This window comes from Dreissena polymorpha, chromosome 2, assembly GCF_020536995.1.
Source record: "Dreissena polymorpha isolate Duluth1 chromosome 2, UMN_Dpol_1.0, whole genome shotgun sequence".
NCBI lineage: Eukaryota > Metazoa > Mollusca > Bivalvia > Myida > Dreissenidae > Dreissena > Dreissena polymorpha.
Window position 1 is genome coordinate 132,311,422 of NC_068356.1, and position 21,561 is coordinate 132,332,982.

Here is a 21,561-nt window from a genome sequence, read left to right on the forward strand (position 1 = left end):
ATGTAGGTTATGGAATGTCAATCCTACAAACAATTACAAATAAAAGCGCTGAAGGCACTGAAGTTGTTCGCTATTGCATAACCTTAGATGCTACTCAGTTTTCAAAATTATGTTATAGCTTTTTATATCGCAAGTTTGAAATCACACAACCCATTTAAATGTATAAAGAGTGTGTTTTAAAGCACAGGTCAAGATGTGTGTGCACTATTTATCCTCATATTTATGTTAAAGAGATAACTTAAACAAAATGACAACAATATGTATCTTTTTTTCACAATTGGTTGCTGCACTGGCAACCTAAATCTTTATTTTTTGCGGAGAGAAAAAGTGATTTAAAATGTGAATTGTGAATTATAGGCGGATAATTTAAGTTGTGTAAAAAAGGTCGTTTTTATTGTATTTTTGTAGATTTTGCAAAAGCATTCAATAGCATACTACATCAAAAATTGTAGAATGCTTTTGCAAGAAAAAATGTTAATGGTAAATTTTTGGTTATTCTTCAATCGATGTATAGCAAGTTGAAATCATGTGTTAAGGTTAATAACAGATTAACGGAATTTTTCCCATGTTATATTGGAACTAGACAGGGCTGTATGGCCAGTCCATAATTTTTTCCATGTTCATAAATGACTTAGTTACATATCTGCACTCAAATGTAATCATGGTATATATGTTTCTGAAGATATAAATGAGTTAATTGCTTTAATGTTTGCTGACGATGTTTCCAGTTTTTCTGACACTATCAAACGGCTGCAAAGGCAAATTAATGCCATTGAACAATTCTGTAAATCTGTTGATATGAAAATTAATCTTGTCACAAAAATCATCGTATTTAGAAATGGTGGTGTTATTAAACAAACTGAAAAATGGACATATTGTGGAGAAAATATTGAAATTGTCTCATTATATAAATATCTTGGTGTCTATTTTACGCCAAAACTTCTTTGGTCAAAAACTCAAGAAATGTTAGCATTGCAAAGTATAAAATCAATTGCTTGTATATTTCAATATCAATGTAAATTTGTTCATTTATGTTCTGTAGATAGTTTTTAAGTTTTTGATGCTATATGATTAAACCTATACTTTGTTACGGATCCGAAATATGGGGCTATTCATAATATGTAGATAAAATTGAAAAAGTACAAATAAAATTCTGTAAACAATATTGTAATTTACCACAAAACACACCTGATATCTTAGCTTTAGGAGAATGTGGTAGACTTCCTTTATGTATAACATATATCCCAAATTGCATCAAGTTCTGGTTGATAATTACCCGTATGGAAAACCATAGATATCCTAAACAGTGTTATAAAAGGTTAAAAGAGGTAGATGATGCAGGTAGAAGGACATGGGCTAGTCATATCAGAGAATTACTATTTAGTTTTGGATTTAGTCAAGGTGTTGGGCATGAAGACAATTTTATACATCTGTTCAAAACACCAATAAAAGATTGTTATCTTCAAGTATGGAAATCAAAAATTGATAATTCTCCAAAAGCATTGCATTATATATTTTTTTAAACCGATTTGTTCTGTGAACTATATCTAAATATTAATTCGTCTTTTGTTTTTAGGAAAACTTTGTCAAGTTTTCATTGCTCAGTGCATGACCTCATGATTGAGAAAGGTCGCCCCTATTGATTTTCAGGTCACTAGGTCAAAGGTCAAGGTCACAGGGACTCGAAATAGTAAAATGGTTTCCGGATGATAACTCAAGAATGCTTACGCCTAGGATCATGAAACTTCATAGGTACATTTATCATGACTGTCAGATGACTGCTATTAATTTTCTTCTCAATAGATCAAAGGTCAAGGTCACAGTGACTCGAAACAGTAAAATGGTTTCCTGATGATAACTCAAGAATAATGAGGCCTAGGATCATGAAACTTCATAGGTTAATTGATCATGACTGGCAGATGACCCCTTATTGATTTTCAGGCCATCAGGTCAAAAGTCAAGGTCACAGTGACAAAAAACATATTTACACAATGGCTTTCACTACAACTGACAGACCATATGGGGGGCATGCATGTTTTACAAACAGCCCTTGTTTTCTTTAGTGTCCGAAAATTAAGATACAAAAAATATTCAAAAATTACAGGTGTCCAAAAATATAGAGACAAAACTTAAGGTGTCCACAAGTTATAATTATATATTGAAATAAATGCAATAAATCTATGTTCAATGATTTTCTTGTAATTTAACTCTTCTTTTTCTGCTTAAAAAAATCAATCCAACTTCACAGCTTTGCTAACTCTTGCCGAAAATGATACTGAACAAAAACGTAAAAACAGAAAACATTCTGCTTTCTTAATAGGACGACACTGTTTCATATGCTGTTGGGTGAATCCATTACTTTCTACCAGTATACATGGTTATTTACCCAATTAGGTGAATGTTATGGTCAATTGCCCTGAGGCATGCATCTGCCAGGTTTATGACCTTAATCCCATTGTAATAACCCATGATCTACGTGTCGCAAGATAAGCGAAAACAGGGCCGAAGTCTGTAGAAAAGCACGGTATAATATACTGTCCGAAAATTAAGAAACATTAATTATGGACGAAAACCCGTATGTCCGAAAATATAGAGTTATGAAAAATAATTATTTTTGCTAAAAAAGAGTGTCCGAAATCTTAGAGTAATTATGGTAGGTCTCTTGGTCAAAATAAAGGAAAAGCTTGTTAACAATGGAAGTGATATTTATATTCGAATCTTCATGAAACTTTGCCAGAACATTAGTTCTAATGATGTTTCAGCTGAGTTAGAAAACGGTTGCGGTTGGTATAAAAACATGGCCACTAGGGGGGCGTGAGGATGTCCTTTTATGGCTATAGTTAAACCTTGTTGACTCTCTGGAATTCACATTTGGTTGGTACAAAAACATGGCCACCAGAGGGGGGGGGGAGATTTCCTTATATGGCTTTAGTTACACTTTGTTAATTCTCTTGAATTCACATTTGTCATCCAATCTTCATGAAACTTGGTGAGAACATTTGTTTGGTTAAATGAAATTTCCGCTGAGTTCGTAAATGGTTCCAGTTCATTGAAAAACATGGCCGCCATTGGGCTGGCAGTTTTCCTTGTATGGCTTTAGTAAAACCTTGTTAACACTCTAGAAGTCCAATCCTCATTACACTTTGTCAGAACATTGGTTCTTATAATATCTGGGCTGAGTTAACAAATTGTTCACATACGTTGAATAACATGGCCACTAGGGTAGAGTTTTTCTAATATGGCTATGATAGAAAAACCATGTTCACACTCAAGAAGTCACATTTAATGTCCAATCTTAATTAAACTTGGTCAAAACATTTGTTATATATCAGCTGAGTTGGAAAATGGTTCCAGTTCCTAGAAAAACATGCCCTCAAAGGGGCAGGTCAATATATTCTTTAAATGCCTTTAGTAAAACCTTGTTTTCACTTTAAGTCACATTATTAGTAAAATCTTCATGAAACTTTGTCAGAGCATTTGTTCTGATGCTATGTTGACAGAGTTTGTAAATGGGATCAGGTCCATTGAAAAATATTGCCACCAACTGGTGGGACTGTTTTTTTTATCTGGCTGTTGTAAAACCTTGTTAACTTTCTAGAAGTCACTTTTATTGTCCAATTGTCTTGAAAAGTGTCCACACAGGCAAATCAGGGACGACACTTTCTGCTTTTATTGTATTTTTCATTTTAAAGCCCATGAACACTCAAAATTTTTCCAAATATTGTACGAATTATTTGGAAAAAATAAAGTTAACAAAAAAAAACAAAGTATTTTCCTTAAAGCAATTTTTTTAAACAATACCAAAATTTCAACGCTAGATGTGGTCTGGTAACAGACAAGATACAAAATGCTCTTTTTTGTGTGGGACAATACAAAATTTATATTCAACACATGTTCATGTACCATGTTGGTGTTTGTGTGTCGTATGAATAGATATCGTTGTGGAAAATTAAAATGGAATATATTGTGCCACAAAAACATAAAAACTAGTCTTTTGTATCTCTTTATGTCTATGTTACCATACCACATCTAGCGTAACAATTTTGCAAGAAACACTGATTTTTTATGGGTTAACTTTATTTGACAAAATATTTTGCGAAATTTTCGTTCATTGTGAGTATTTGTATTACCTTAAAGGAAATCTCTTCCTAGCAAACATCAGAGATAGCATTGGCTAAACTGGAATGACACTTCAGCATATGCATTATGCCCAGTTTTCCCATAGCGCAGCTCATGTATCTTTGCAGATCTGCCAGTCTGTGTGGTCGCCCCTGAGTGTTGAGTCCTCAGTGCAGGAGTTGTGTGAACCATTCCTCCGCATGACTGCTCTCATCAAGTTCCACATCTTCCACGACGAGTTTCCAAAACGAGGGGTATGCTTTCTTTCTTTTTATCACTTTTGTAATGTTGATTTCATTTTAGTCTCTTGTAAAAATCAGGGTTTATGGTGCAATGCGTAAATATGGGTTTGAAGCCGTAATGTAAATAAACTTAAGTGGGACATAAAGTTTCCTCTCTTTAACTGAGTGTTTTTAGCTGGCCTGAGCATAACATGCTCCTGGTGAGCTTTCGTGATCGCCTTTTGTCTGTCCTCCGACAACACTCTAGAGTCCACATTTATTGTCCGATCTTTATGAAACTTGGTCAGAACATTTGTTCTGATGATATATTGGATAAGTTCAAAATGGATTAGGTCTGTTAAAAAACATTTCCGCCAAAGGGCAAGGCATTTTTATATTGCTTTAATAAAACATTGTTTACTCTCTAGAAGTCATATTTATGGTCCAATCTTTATGAAACTAGATAGCTCTGCCATGTTAGAAAATGGTCATGGTTTCGTTGAAAAACATGGCTGCCAAGAAGTGGGGCTTTTTTCCTTTTATAGCTATAGTAAAGGCTTGTTAGCACTCATTGGAATTCACATTTTTAATCCAATGTTTATGAAGCTTGATCAGAACATTTGTTGCAATCATATCTGGGCCAGTTCGAAAATGGTTCAGGTACGTTGAAAAACATGGCAGCCAGGGGGCGGGGCATTTTTCCTTATACAATTATAATAAAACCATGTTATCTCATGATAAGTCTTTCCCTCTACCCATCCAGGTCCTGAGTGATTTCCAGTACCTCAGCAGCTATCTCCGTCTGAACGTGAAGCGTGACGCGACTGTGATAGAGCCCAGCAAGCTCACGTCCGCCGCGCAGTGTGTGGACTGGCTGGTGGAGGAGGCTCACACACTCACCAGGGCCTGGTGCACCGACCTCATCAACTTTGCCAACAAGAACCCCCAGGATGGACGGGTGGGTTTTTTTTATGCCCATGGTAGGGTGGCATATAGTATTTGAACTGTCCGTCCGTCCGTCAGTCTGTCCGAAAACTTTAACATTGGCCATAACTTTTGCAGTATTGAAGATAGCAACTTGATATTTGGCATGCATGTGTATCTCATGGAGCTGCACATTTTGAGTGGTGAAAGGTCAAGGTCATCCTTCAATGTCAAAAGTAAAAAAAAAAAAATCCAAGGGAAGTAATAAGCTATGAAAGGGAGATAATTTCTAAACCTGCCAATGAAATACACTGTAACTCCAATATAAAGCGCTCCGTTATAACGCTGAATCCAATATAACGCGGAGGGTGCTTGGATCCCATTTTTTCTCCAACCTTCCATTTTATTTCTTATTCAAATCCGTATAATGCAACTTCATGTATTTCCAGACAATTCAAAGATGGCGGCAATCACAGTTATGTTGATTGCTTTATTCAACCGTCCGTTGAACCGGTTATAATCGCCTCGAGGTTAAACAACACCGACAGCTAATTGGTGTTAATCTGTTGTGGAATGTCAATAAAGGTGTGAAAAACTCGCGTGTCAGCTAGTGTTTATTACATGTATTCCTCATCAGAGCGGTTCAGTGCGATAATTTCCATAAGTTAAGTGCAAGCGGGATAGTTATACAATTCAAGTAATTCAAAACGATTGAAACATTCTTTCTTTGATATGGTTGCAGTTTGACTATATTAAATGAGCGGCTGTGAAATATACTGCCTACTGTATAAAATAACTTTTTCTGTCATTTTATAATCATTCTAGTATTATGTCATTTAATCTCTTTCAGTTTGTGTATAAGAAATTTAATAATGCAGACGATTTATTTACATGCGAACGCAGTGTACCGGCAATTGTTAACAGAGTTTCACTTTCATTTTCGCGCGGTATCAGAAAGTCCCCGGGAAACACGTTTTTTGCATGCGTATGACGCAATATAACAATTTTTTGTACATGAGTCGTATTGCATTCAATCTAAATTTAAAGTTACTCGTCAAATGAAAGCTCTGCCCCATAATGCACTGTACTCTTAACACTTCTGAAAATGGCATATATGCGTACGGTTGTCTTTACGAATTTCTTAAACATATATCGTCATTAATGTTCAAGATTATTATTTTTAAGTGATGTTGCAATTTTATTGGATTATCGGATAAATGTGCACATAAGAAAAGCGGTATGTTTCAAAGGAATAGGACGCGAGCTATCGATTAAGGGGCAAAAACTCAAAAATATTGTTTGGAAGTTTGTAGAAGATTTATTCGGGTTGACAAACGGACTCGAAATATTGCTCGGTTTTCGACCGACTGTGAGTTAACGGCTGGACAGATATTTTTGAAGTTAACTTTTTTTGAAAGGTTGTCCAATGGCCCATAGGAGGATCAATGGATGCTTTGGATTAAAGCTATTTTTGACATTTTTGCGGCCCGCGAAGACAGGTCTATAATAAAGTCTAGTTAATGACCTTGTTATGATTCCAATATCAGAGGGTGGGGATTTTTTTTCATGGCTCTTTGTCATTTTTTTTCTCATTAAACATGATTTTATATATTTATTTGAATATATTGGGCTCCTAAAAAATATATATATGAAAAATACTATCCTGGGTACGTTACTTCCACCTGTGTTATAACGCTGTTTCGCAGCTTGGACCCCATTGACCGCGCTATATTGGAGTTACAGTGTATTGAAAAAAAATTTCAAAGCGGCGCAATAGGGGGCATTGTGTTTTTGACAAACACATCTCTTGTTTGCTTAAAACTTTGCATCTTAAGGTCAGTGGTTAACAAGTACTTTATGTCCATACAGAAACCTTGAGAATTAAACGTAGTTGAGGTAAAACTTAAGACTTTTCAATTGGTAGGCACACACCCTATCCACTGCGTCATTGTGAACCTTAAGTTGGATAGTAGGGTTATAGCTTCAGTGTGGTTAGTATTCTAGGGGATGCAGAAGTGTTTCTGAGAAATAAAATGAATGGATCATTAGTTGCTTTGCCTTTTACTTTCTCTTAGGTTGTTTGTCTCATAATTTTAAGTAAAAGTAGATTTATTTCATTTTGTTTTTGATATCTTAATGTTTAATGTGTTATTAGTATTCATAAATCACACTCTATTAAGATAAGTACCTAACAGATATCAAGTACTTAATAATGCAGAAAATGCCTACATTTCTGCTATGGATGAATAAGATTTACAGCTGTCCTATAAGTGGCCACAAATAAACTAAAAATGATTAGGGTCCAACACCTTGCAATTTTGCTGTCAATTTTTATGTATGTTTAGATTTGGAATAACATGTATTTAATTACGCTCTTTTGGGATTTTGAGATTTTTTAAGATCAAATTTAAAGTATGAAGAGCGTGCAATAAGAAGACGGTCTTATCAATAGCACATATTGACCACTTAGCTGGAAGTCGGTGGTAAGGGACATAGATGGTCTACAAACATTTCTTGTTTATAATCTGTTCTATATTATTTCAGACACTTCTGACAGTAAACACCCAGTGGTTTGGTCCACACCTTATTCAGCTGCCTGATCAGTACTACAAGATCTTCCAGGTATGTTGAGGTATCAGCCAATCAAATTGTAAATTGAATCAAGGGCAACATATTAGGGTCTTAGGGTCAATTGTTAGCTCTTATGTGACTGGCTGAAGTGCTCATTGTGTTCCCCAGAATTGTAAAATACAGTGTTTACATATGACATGTTCAATTTATTTGTTGTAGATACAAACAATATTTTGCAAAACTTTGCTGATAGGAAATTTGTGTATGAGAATGTTATAAAGAATTGCAACCTTGAAAAGCCTTCCCAAAGAATGATTGTTTTCAAGACATTTTGTTGAAAATTGTGTCTGAAAACTATAATAAAAGATTGTTTATAAAAATTTGTCTGAAAACTATTATAAACTATTATAACTATAAAACAAAGCGGCAATGGTAAGCCTGCCCTAAGATTTCATAATTTTAGCTCTACTATTATATATAAAATATATATAGTGGAGCTATCCTACTCACCCCGGCGTCGGCGTTACCTTGCAAATGTTAAAGTTTTCGTACTACCCCAAATATTTTATTTGTCCCTTGACATATTGCTTTCATATTTTGCATACTTGTTTACCAACATGACCCCAACCTATAAATAAGAGCAGACAACTCTATCAAGCATTTTTTTATAATTATGGCCCCTTTTCCACTTAGAATATGCAGCAAATGTTAAAGTTTGCGTACTACCCCATTTATTTTCATTTCATTGTAAATAAAGCGTTTGTGGTCAGAAGTTGGCATTATCAACCGAGACAGTGAAAACAAATAATACCATGGATTACTCCAAACCTGCGATTACTCGAGCATCGATTTCGGTCCCGTGTTTCCTCGAGTTATTGCAGTTTTTACTGTAATACTTTGACAAAACAACACTTACCTGAATACCACAATGGATTCCACCCCAACAATACCCCACGCCCCTACCCAGAATCCCTCCCCCCCCCCCAACCTCCACCCCCCCATTTTTTTTTTAAACATCATCTAATAAATATCCCCACCCCAAATTATACCCCCCTCTCACCCCCCAAACCCCCCCAATTTTTTTTTAAACATCTAATAAATTACCACACCCCACATTATACCCCCCTCTCACCCCCCCTACCCCCCCCCCCCCCAATTTTGAAAGATCGTCTAATAAATTATTGAATATGAACAATTTCCCATGATGGCTTACGTTATAATGTCAAGCACTCGAATAGTCGAGCGCGCTGTCCTCTGACAGCTCTTGTTAAGACATATTGTTCCCCTGACAGGCGTACCGTAAGAAGCAGTGTCCGGTGTGCAGCAACCCGCCCAAGGACCCATGTGTGTGTCTCGTCTGTGGAATGTTCCGCTGCTTCCGGGGGGCCTGCTGCAAACAGCAGCACTCATACGAGTGTGTCCAGGTATGTGAGAGGGAAAATGAGAGGTAAATAACGTTTTTGCCCACTAAATACTTCTTTTTCTGAATATGTCAATTGTTTGTTGCTGCAGCAGGTTGCCGTAGTGTATTAGATTTGGTGGTTGCCAAGTACCCAGGAAAGAGACTCAAAAGCTGTTTGAGAAGTCATGGTTTTACTAATTTGAAGGATATCAAAAACTTTTTTTAATTTTAAGAGTGTTACGTGAAACAGCATACAGCTTAATAACAAATTACAAGCTGACAAAATTCATCTTAATACATTCTTTTGAAATGACAAACATGGAGGTAAACCCTTTCCCACTCAGAAGCATAGTGATAATGGCTTTTTGCAACCAGCTTAAAACCAAACAACCTGCAAGTTACTGGCAGGCTGCTTAACGTTATCTTAGGTTTGGAAGTAAAGCCTTTAAAACTTGTATCTAGTATGGATGGTCTTTAATGTATTTGATTTTTTAAAGGACTGCTTAGTGCGTATCTGAGTAGTGAAGTTGTTTAGCAGGTTTAAACTTACAAATAGATTTCAATTTAACAGCACTCGGTGGATTGTGAAGTGGGCATAGGTATCTTCCTGTTTATCAACTCATACTTCCTTCCTATCATTAGTAATCTTAATTAACGACAGTGTATGGAATTAAATGTTGTGTTGGTAAAAAAAGTAATTCAGCTGACAAATGTAACTCAATGTTTCAGCACTCGGTGGAATGTGGAGCCGGGACTGGTATCTTCCTGCTCATCAATTCCAGCATCATTGTCGTGATCCGTGGACCCCGCGCCGCCCTCTGGGGGTCTGTCTACCTTGACGAGTATGGAGAGGAGGATAAGGATCTCAAGTAAGTCAGTCGGCCTTTACCTGGTGTATCTACTAGTCTGTCAAACAGATCCATTCCCAAAGCAAAATGGATTGAAAAAATCCCATTTTTAATATAACAAAAACTTTCCTTTTTTAAGAAGTGTCGTATGATTATTATATCTCAATTTTATTTCAGTTACATCTAACAAAGCATAGAAATGACATTTATATGATTTTGTACTTATAATTTCTATTATGATATAAAGTAATAATGAAGGGGTTTTCCCCATATCTGTGGACATTTTGCGTGAGAAAAAATCCCAATCCTGAAATTGAATTTTAACCATAATGGCCTATAAAAGGCACGGTCAGGGACTGTGTGATAGAAATGGTCTTCAGTTTGTTTTGGGATTGTAATGGTCTTATGTATATCATAAGTAAGTTAGGGATGTTTTCATAGAAGTGGTTTAATGTTTGTTTGTCTTAAGTTAGTCAGGGGCAATGGGATTGAAATGAGTCATATTTTGATAAACGCTGGCTTAATTCATGTGCAGAAAGTTTCATCCTAGCAATTGTGCATTATGACCCTTGAATTATCCAAAATAGCCAAATTAATCATGTCTGCTCTTGGCACTAAGAGTTTTTATGCTTTCCGAAATAAACTTTCGGCGGAGCATATTGTTGCCAGTTTGTCCTTCCTTACTTACTTCCTTCCGTCACAGTTTTGCTACCATTTCTCATAGCGCCTTCAATACTTTACCAATCGCTTTCATATTTGGCATGTAGGTACCTTGCATGGACCTCTACCTTTTGATGAGGTTTGAGGTCACTGGGGTCAAGGTCAAGGTCACCGAGGCTAATAATAGACTTCCTTCTGTCACACTTTTGCTACCGTTTCTCATAGCGCCTTCAATACTTAACCAAGCGCTTTCATGTTTGGCATGTAGGTACCTTGCATGGACCTCTACCTTTTGATGAGGTTTGAGGTCACTGGGGTCAAGGTCACCGAGGCTAATAATATATTATTTTAGGTGTTTATTAACACATACATTGACATAGCGCATCATTGGGGAGCATCCATCAGTTTCACTGATATTCTTGTTTATCTTATTATCATCAGACTGGATCAGTATAGCTCAGCCGGTTTAACAGGTGTATTTTGCGACAAGGTGGAAGTCTTATTCCTTATATTGCTGAAAGAACAGACTGAAGATAATTTAATTTAAGACGCGTTTTTGATTAACTTTTCTAAAGGTAAATTCACTACAATAATTTTTTCTTAAATTGTACTTGTCGTAAAATCCACATTACATTATCACATGATTAAGACATAAGCAACAAAAGATGAAACTCATTCAAATACACGATTTTACCACACAGTTGAATGAAAGTTAGCTATTAAATTGTATTTTATTTTGTAAACATTCTACATTGTGATTTGTGCCTTGTTTCAGACGTGGAAAGCCACTTTACCTGAGCAATGACCGCTACTCACTGCTTGAGGCGCAGTGGATTTCACACAGCTTTGATCATGCCTGTAAACGGTGGATCTGGCATCAGGATAGACTGTAGACTGTGAACTAGAGATTAGGATGGACTGTGATTAAAAAATGATCTTTTGTCAGGTTTGATTTTGAACTGACATAACAATAGTCTGTGATCTGACATCAGGATTGAAATAATGAGCCTCATGCTAAAAAAAAAACTGAGCTGAACACATATGCATAAAGTGTCATCCCACACTAGCCTGTGCAGTCGGTACAGTCTTAATCAGGGACGACACTTTCCGCTTTTATAGAATTTTTCGTTAAAAGGGGGTCTCTTTTAAATCTAGATTAGGCAGCAAATGTTGTCCCTGATTATTCTGTAAGGACTGCACATGCTAATAGATGATGACATTTTAAGCATTGGTTTTAAGTCTGTTCTTTAAGAATGGGTTTGTGGATTTGGGTCATGATAGACTGTGATCTAACATCAAGATAGAATCCGATCTGGCATCAGAATACAATGGTTTCTTCAAATAGGATAGACAAATCTGCCATCAGAATGCACTGTTATCAAGCTCAAGGATGGACTGGTATCTGGCATTTGGATATACTTTTTTGCATTTGGATCTGGGAGCATGATATTCTTGGATGGACATTTCAAGCAAACATACATAGTATACCAGCATTTTAAATAAATGTTAACAAAGTTAAAGAACAGATTTAAATAGAATGTATGTCCAGTGTTTTCATAGAGTTGATATCATTGTTTGTTAGTTATAATTATCTGGGCTTGTATTCACCAAACAGTTCTTAGACTGAAGTCTAAGAATAACGAATATTCTTTAAATTGGAATATTCAAGAATTGCTTTAATTTGAGTCAAACTTGGTATGTACACCTTCTATCTATATCATTCTTTATGTAGAATATTTTGTTCATGGCATAATCATCAATCATCAGTTGAAGCCTGGATCCATTTTTAGCTCCGCTGTTTTCGGAGAAAACCTGAGGTTTTGTCATAGCCAGCTCGTCTTGTCCGCCGTCCGTGTCAAGGTTTGTAAAGGTTTTTAACATTGGCTCTAAAATCAAAGTCCTTCCACCTACAACTTTGAAACTTCATATTTAGATGCACCTTGATGAGTTCTTCACGCCACACCCATTTTTGGGTCACTAGGTCAAGGTCACTGTGACCTTAAAAAAAATAAAAAAATTCTGACAAGCTTTCGCAGCCGAGTGTGGCACCCGATATGCGGTGCTCTTGTTCTTGCTTCTATGTCTATTCTTTATTCTTAAGTCTAAGAATGGGTTGGTGAATCCAGGCTCCTGGTATAACACAAGTTTTCTGTAAGTGATCTATTTATCAGATGGAATTTTGTGAATTGCGTTATAGGTTTGAATCATGACACCATAAATGTACCCCATGGTTGTTAAAAGTTGTTTTTGCTTTACTTTTGTACTAATTATTAATACTTTTGAAATTGAGTTCCTTTTTAAAAATGTGTGTGGCCTTATTATTTTTCAAACATGACTGTGCTATCACTAAAAAACTAAAGCCTAGTTAACTCTTTCAGTGCTGGAACCAAATTTTGAAGGCCTTTGCAAACAGTTTGGATCCAGATGAAACGTGGCGTCTCATCAGGATCCAAACTGTTTACTATTCTGATAGTAGTCTTGAAAAAAATCAAAGAAAATGCCATTTTAGCAGTCGACAATTTTCCCAGCATGCAAAGGGTTAAAATATGTGTGGCCTCTTCATGGGTGTCCTATTGAGTGTTTTGAAACAACATAAATATCTTGTCTTTACAAATCATCTTTTTTGTCACGAACTGGAAATAGTTTCTTTTAAAATCGAGTTCCTTTTGTGAAATGAGCTTTGCCAGATTATTTTTCAAATATGACTGTGCTATCATTAGAAAACTGAAGCCTAGTTTAACCCTTTCACACTTAGAAGCAAAAATGCCTATGTGCAAATAGCATAAAACCAGAACAGCCTGCGAGTAACTCGCAGTCTGTTCAGGTTTTACGCTGTTTGCTGCTCATCACTATGTAAGGTTTGGAGATGATGCCTTAAAAACGTGAATCTAGTGTGAAAGGTCTTAAATTAACTTATCTTTCTTAGTGACTGCAAATACATGAAAATACGTTTCTAAGTGGTAAAGGGTTAAGTAAATTCTGGTTCCTCCACGGATATTCTTCTGAGTGGTTTATAATGCAGCATAATTATCTTATCTATACATATCATCTTAATCTTACAGGGTAGTTATAATATCATTTTATATGGTACTTTCTTAGGCCAGGGAAACAACTTCTTTGTTTATAGTCTTATTTTAGGCACATACCAGAACTAGTTGCTTTTAATTATTTCAAGAGATACTTTAAGAATCATTTTTAAATATATAGTATTTATTGTATTTGTTATTATATAATTGTATGTGAAAAGTCCTGAATAATACTTATTTAAACAAGTTACTTATTGCAATCAATTTTGAGAATCCTTCTTTGAAAATATTTTAAAATAGTATATTTTTTTTATGTTTACATTGACAATAAAAGTGGCGTATATGTTTTGAATTTATCATCTATTTTTCAGTTGACACCTTTTAAATGTATTTGAATCCACACAAAGATATAGGGTACCAAATAGCATTGTATTTGATATGCCAGTATGTAGAAGGTTATAATACATCTGTATCTGTATCTGTATGGTACTTGAAACTAGCTCACTTATGAGCAAAACTTATCGAGGGTGTCGTGTGTGCCCTTTGATGTTAAAATGTTAATAGCACGATTTAATTAGAACACTTTTGAATTGATCACTTTTTGTACAAGTCACTACACTGTCTGGTAAAGAGTTCCAGTCCCGAATAGTACGCAGAATAAAAGAGTATTTATAAATGTCAGTGTTACTTGTTGCCAGTTTGATGGATTTAGAATTATGGTTACGTTGTGGGCGTTTGTTGACTTCTAGGAGATTGTCAGCGGGGACGGCCACCAGGTCGTAGATGATCTTGTGGAAAGAAACCAATTGTTGTTCTCTACGTCGGTCCTTCAATGGTTGCCATTTCATTTCTTTGAGCATTTCTGTTACTCTGCTCTTGCTTTTGTAGTTGTTACAGACAAAACGTGCTGCACGCCGTTGTACTCCTTCCAGTTTGTCAATGTCTTTTTGAAGATATGGATCCCACACAATGCTTGCATAGTCCAAAATTGAACGTACTAGTGATATGTATGCCTGCTCTTTGAAGTTTTTGTTGCTGTGTCTTAAGTTTCTCCTGATGAATCCAAGAATACTGCTTGCTCTGTTACAAATTTTATTAACATGTGTTGACCACTTTAAGTTTTCACTGATCTGGACTCCTAGATATGGATTATCTTCAACTTTTTTTAAGAAATGGTTGTTCAGAGAATAGTTAAATGTTGATGGTACACATTGTCTATGCATTGACATGAGATAACACTTTGTTTCGTTAAACCTCATTCCCCAGTTTATTTACCATTTTTCAAGTGAATGTAAGTCCTTTTGTAAGTTGATATGATCTTTAAAAGAGTTTATTGGTCGATACAAAAGACAAACGTCGGCGAAGAGACGTACTTGTGATGTTACACTTTTTGGTCGGTCGTTGATGTGGCACAAAAATAGTAGAGGACCGAGCACTGTACCCTGGGGCACTCCTGAGTCTACTGTGCATGTAGAAGAGGATTCACCTTCAACAATAACTTTTTGGCTTCTTTCCATTAAGAACGATTGGATCCATTTTAAGATGTTACCCTTTATTCCATAGTTTTCAAGTTTGTATAGTAGTTTCCGATGTGGTACGGTATCAAACGCCTTACTAAAATCTAATATAACCATGTCTATTTGTTTCTTTTTGTCATACATTTTCATAATATCATCCATAGTAAGTATTAACTGGCTTTCACAGGAATGTCCACTACGAAATCCGTGTTGAAGTGACGTTAGTATGTCATATCGCTCTAGATGATTTAAGATGTGTCGACACAAAATGTGTTCTAAAGTTTTGCAGCAGACGCTTGTTACATGTATTAATATGATGCAGAATTTGCCTTTCCAAAATTATCTTTTACTTTGGCATGTATTGATACAAAACAGCATTTAAATTTGTATCCGACAATTCTCGTTCAGATTTGTGCATTTAAGATATTAATTTAACCTTCACTTTTGTATACTTGAACCTCATTGCACCACATTGTTGTTATTATAACTGACATGTTTTCGAATGCTTTGTACATATTTTTACCAGAGTGAGTTCCTGTGTGCACATGCTAACGAAAATATTTTAGATAAAACAATGTTAAATTGTTTGTTCAGTGGAGACATGTTGTGTTTGTAGTAGTCAACTGTTGTGACCCTTTATAAGGGTTATATTGTAAACATATATAGTAACAAAATTCAATGATTTTCTCTTTTGATTTCTGCTTCAAGATTTGTTCCCATTGAACATACATAAAAAATGTGTGATGCATTCTACCAGGATGGTCACCAAGTAGATGTGTGATAACTTTTTTTGCACATGTTAAATTTTATAAAATATACATAGTTATGACTTAATGATTTTCATTAATTTCAATGCTTCTTGAGCTATAATCTTACGAATATGTTAAGTTTATAAAATCTTGGTGAAGTTTACATTGAGTATCCTAGATGTTTCTGAAAATTGACCGTAGCTGTTTTATACCCCTGATCTAACAGTGCTAATAAAAACTTCACAGAAATTGACATTTAAGTACGATATTGATTATAATTTGAAGAGGCTTAACTCGTTTTCCATTAGCTCTTAATTACCATTGTAAAGTATAATGGTATTCTAATTGGTACTATTGATAAACGTTCCATTTTTGGGGTCGTCATTATTCATGAAGTCTCAGTCCATACACAGGTATTACCTTTAGTAAAGAGTCGCTGACTGTGTTATTCATTATGATGTTATGGGGCTTTAATGCATGTGCGTAAAGTGTCATCCCAGATAAACCTGTGAAGTCCGCACAGGCTAATCAGGGACGATCCTTTCCGGTTTATGATATGTTGTGTTTAAAGAAAGTCTAGATTTAGCAAACATCTAGTTTAGGCGGAAAGTGTCATCCCTGATTGGTCTGTGTGGACTGCACAGGCTAATCTGGGATAACACTTTACACACATGTATTAAACTCTCTTTTCACAGAGCACGTGACAACTGCCGTAGTTGCATGACATGATTGTTAATTTTGTGATATCGTTGTTTTAAAGATGTTTTTAATAAAAATATGGAATCACAAAGCATACCTTCTTTGATGTTGCAAATCTCAATATCCCGTTGATTTGTAGAAAGATATTTTGGGTGTAATTATTCATGGGATTTGAAGTTAGACGTGTAAATGTGTCGGTAACGAATTAATAATAAATAATTAATATAAAAAACACGTTAATATCGGGCGAAAAATGTAATGGCTGGACAAAATTGGCATATTTCTAATGATGTAACTGAAACAAACAAAGGGTGACAATCCGTTCAATACCCATGATGTAAGATTAGCGATGGTCTTTGTTTAATCTATGGAAATTAGAATGGAACACTTTCTTGAACATAAATTACAAATAAATGTAACTTGCTGATCTGTCTACCAACACGACACAATTGTTGTCGATAAAAAAACAACACTCGGAACAGACGTTTTTTTTGTGTGCACAGTACCGGTATATGCTTTTTCTTCAGTTACCATGCTTCGTAATTTATGAACATAAGTTAATATTGAACATCTGTTTGTATCCAACAGCCGATAAACAATACAGCGACAGATACAATCAAACCACTATCGGTATAGTGTTCAAAATAACTTGATCGGTAAGACTTTACAAAAGTAATCAACATTTAATTAACGGTACTATTATCAGCTTATTAATATATTTTATTGGACTTTACTCGTTCATAAAATGATATTAAAATCGTATATACATTTACATACTTTTAACAAAGCGTTATAACTCACACGAAAAACGCTAAACCAAAATACCCACCGCTCAAGTTCACATATTGATTCAGCCTGTTCAGTGGTGCTAACCCTTTCAGTGCTGGAACCGAATTTTGAAGGCCTTTGCAAACAGTTTGGATCCAGATGAGACGCCACAGAACGTGGCGTCTCATCAGGATCCAAACTGTTTGCTATTCTGATGTTTTTTTTTGAAAAAAAATCGAAGAAAATGCTAATTTTAGAAATTCAGCAGACGACATTTTTGCAGACGAAAAATTTCCCAGCATGCAAAGGGTTAAGTCAGGTTTTGTGATTTAATTTTCACTATAATAGATTTGTTCAATGTATATGCTACGTATTAATACTATAAGAAAAATGCAATAAAAAACAGACTTTTGGGTTTTATTTGATTATATTTGCAATAATGCAACATGCATTAAAACTGCTTGTTTTCTTGGTTGTTTTATACACCAGTTGATATTGAATGAAAGCAAACTTTACCAACATAATGATGTACATGACAAAAATGTTTAGATTTTATTTTCTAATTCTATGCAATCAATAAAACATATTAAAAATCTTACTAAAACAGGTACGTATTTAAAAATTCAAAAAAAGCTAATGGTTACAAACCTCGGTTTAAGCGAATAATGTTTCCAGCTGCTCAAACGTTAATGCGGATTCATATATTTGCTTTATTTTCTCACTAATAACAACAACAAAAATCCGAGATCTTTTGGACACAATTTAAAAAATGTCTAATTTTTAGCAAATAAATTAGATTTACTCCATTAACTCTAAACAAAATACTAATACGGGTTTATATGTTTGTATGTGTATTGACTTTTTTGTATTCCAGAATGGCCACATACGTTTTTGTATAAAAAATAATAAAAAAGAGAAAACCGGGTTCTGAAGTTCACATGCTGGTTAATATAATTGTACAGTTTTGTTTTTTTTTTGGCTTTTTTTCTGTTGGCTTTTAAATCCGTATAATGTTTCATACAACCTAAAAGTCACCTAAAGATCCAAAATTAAGCTAATCAAACTGAATAGAGACACAATGGCGACTATAGTTCATTATATTCAATGCATGTTTTCAAAAGTAAAATAGCGAAGTCAAATGCTAAAAGTCAACTGAATACAGAAGATAGAGTGACGGAACATAACTAGAGTGCCGACTCTTAACATTTTGAAGCTGAACCAGACCAGAACAGAACAAGTGTGAAGACGTACTAGGTGGTATCAATTTATAAAAATCCGGATTTTTTTTATATAATTCGAATTCCTAATTGAGCCAATATTTATCAATTAAACAACACTTACATATGAATCATCTGAATTTTGCGTTTTACAAATTCATTGAATTTGCCAGTGAAGTCCGCATAGGCTAATCAGGGCCGACAATTTCCACCTACACAAGGTTTTCGTTTGAAAGAGACTTCCTTAAGACAAAAAAATTCTTGCAAGCTGAAAGTATTGTTCCTGATTAGCCTATGCGCACTGCACAGGCTATCTTACTTGTTATTGTTGCGAATTCGTTAAATAAATATTCTGTGTTTTAAACATGCAAATTCAACCAACAAATCTATGGTGTGGAATTAAATGTTACACTTTGTTATTCTACCCTAGTGGTACGAAAATGATCATGCAATTTAACTTACGATTGATTTGCCATGGGGTTGTCATGTATGAGTTTGTAATAAAAAAAATACAATGTTTTAATTAAAACAGATATTTAAAAAAAATATCAAAACTTCATCTCCATTGTTTGTTAGTTGCGCAGCTACTCCCCTTACCTAGTTATGTCAATTATATCGCAGTTGTGTCCCTTGACGATCTCGCGCCGTGATTGCGAAAACAATTCGCCGGAAGTTAGCCTCTTTACCTCCGTCTGGAATATCGGTTCAATGGAGACATGTCAAAATTTGGGAATTACAAGAATTTGGTATGATTTATTCACATACTAAGTTTTGGCGCGTTAGATGAAATATTCGTATCGTAGGACGTAAAATTGTGAAAAAATACGGATTTCCATACAATCCTAACCTGTGATCCGATTTAACAAATTTTATAAGATATGACAGAAGAAATCAGACATTTCTATTGTATTTCTTTCAATTTTAAATACAATAAAGATTAGGAAAAAAATATGCTTACAAAACGGTTTGCGTAATTTTTTACAAAAATGCATTTTCTCTTTAACGCTTTGTTCTAATGGGGCCATTTCTTCTATGAAGTAAAGATAAAGTTATACAATTTATATGTGGAATTTTTGACGTAGCTCTTAAAGGGGCCTTTTCACAGATTTTGGCATATTTTGAAGTTTTTCATTAAATGCTTTATATTGATAAATGTAAACATTGGATCTTAAAAGCTCCAGTAAAAAATCAAGAATAAAATTAAAAAAAGGAAAAAAAGTAGCCGGTACCTGGGCTCGGTTACCAGACAACTCGCCCCAAAGCCAACTCGCCCCAGGACAAGTCGCCCCGAAAATCTGGACAAGTCGCCCCAAATATATTGGACAACTCGCCCCAATCGAAAGACAACTCGCCCCAAATAAAAGACAACTCGCCCCAAATTAAATGACAGCGTGCAACGAAATATTTTGTCATATATATAATACTCTTTGTGAAAAAAATGTATTAAATAACATTTTTGACTTTAAAAGGAATGCTGAATACACAAAACGAATAATACATGGGGAAAAAAATAAAAATAGAAATGTGTTATATTCATAATTTTATTCATAATTTATAACAATTACAGACTCACGATACTAACATTTGTTTTTATTGAAAACATACAAAGCATCAATTTTAGCATATTAAATGAAATAAATAACACAGATTTATGAATGAAAAGACAATTCAAAATATTATCAAACATTTCCATTTATTAACTCATTTTAAAAATAATTTTAAAACACAGTTTGTAATGAGCCTTGATGAATAATATCAAACATTTCAAACATCCGTAATAATTAACACAAACTTTCACAAAATATTATCAAACATTTCCAACATCTTTAATACTTTTAAAACATTACAAACACAGGTTGTAATGAGCCATGATGAATATTATCAAACATTTCAAACATCCGTAATAATTAAACAAAAACTTTCACACAGAAACAAGCTTTTAAACACAATGGTTGAAACATTTCTAACAATCAGAAGAAAAAACAAAACAAATGAGCAATAATTTATTTCAATTCAATCTAGCAACTTTCAGGCAGGCATTTGGTCCGTAAATGATGAATATTATCAACCATTTAAAAAATATAATAATGGTAAAACATTACAAACACACAGTTACTTTCACACACAAACAAGCTTTTCGAAAACAAGGGTTGAAACATTTCCAACAATCAGAAAGACATCAAATGAGCAACGTTCATGCATTTGGTCCATAAATGCCACTGCATTTACTCAGTAGGCCGTTGACTGACAATTCTCCGCTCTCGTACGCTTGAAGATTTTTCCCTGGAGAGACGTGTTCTTCCTTCGTTGTCGCCTGGATAGCTTTCCTTCTGATACCATCTTCACCTGTGTTGGGAGAAGGGAAGCCTCTTCACAAAGAAGGGTCAGTAGTAGGTAGAAAGGCAAATTGGCTTTCTTGGCGTGCTGATTTCAAGTGCCACCCTTCACAGTCATTATTTGTTCGGACACTCCGATCAAACACGCTCCAATTTTCAGGTCCCCACACCGAAGATTTAAGCCATGTCCTGTCCACATACTCTAGCAGGTCGGCCAGGCGTTCGTCTGTTGTTTTTCTTTCAGTCTGAAACAAATAAAAATGAACTATTACAAGAGACCAGTAATTTGTAAAGTAATAGTCTGAACGGTTTTTCGAATTATTTCTAAATAAGTGAAACGTGGCCATCCAGTTATTTTTTGTATTTCTTTGTGTATTTGTCAAATATATAATCTACCTCATAATCGCTGGTTCCACATGTTCCGCTGGCAGGAACGGTATAGACATGACCTTGCGGACAAAAGTGAATACAGTGTCGCGTTGACTGTAGGCGCTCTGTAAAATC

General features: G+C 34.9%; 1 protein-coding gene across 1 annotated transcript in view; it reads left to right on the plus strand.

The window, feature by feature from the left end:
• Window positions 1-13,839, plus strand: part of LOC127869037 (E3 ubiquitin-protein ligase UBR3-like) — a 90,341-nt gene extending 76,502 nt beyond the window's left edge. The window contains exons 32-37 of the mRNA XM_052411290.1: window positions 4,248-4,373; window positions 5,104-5,298; window positions 7,809-7,886; window positions 9,128-9,259; window positions 9,967-10,106; window positions 11,521-13,839. Coding sequence (XP_052267250.1) covers window positions 4,248-4,373; window positions 5,104-5,298; window positions 7,809-7,886; window positions 9,128-9,259; window positions 9,967-10,106; window positions 11,521-11,638 — 789 coding nt within the window. The 3' untranslated portion in view covers window positions 11,639-13,839. The remainder of the gene's footprint in view (window positions 1-4,247; window positions 4,374-5,103; window positions 5,299-7,808; window positions 7,887-9,127; window positions 9,260-9,966; window positions 10,107-11,520) is intronic.
• Window positions 13,840-21,561: the final 7,722 nt, after the last annotated feature.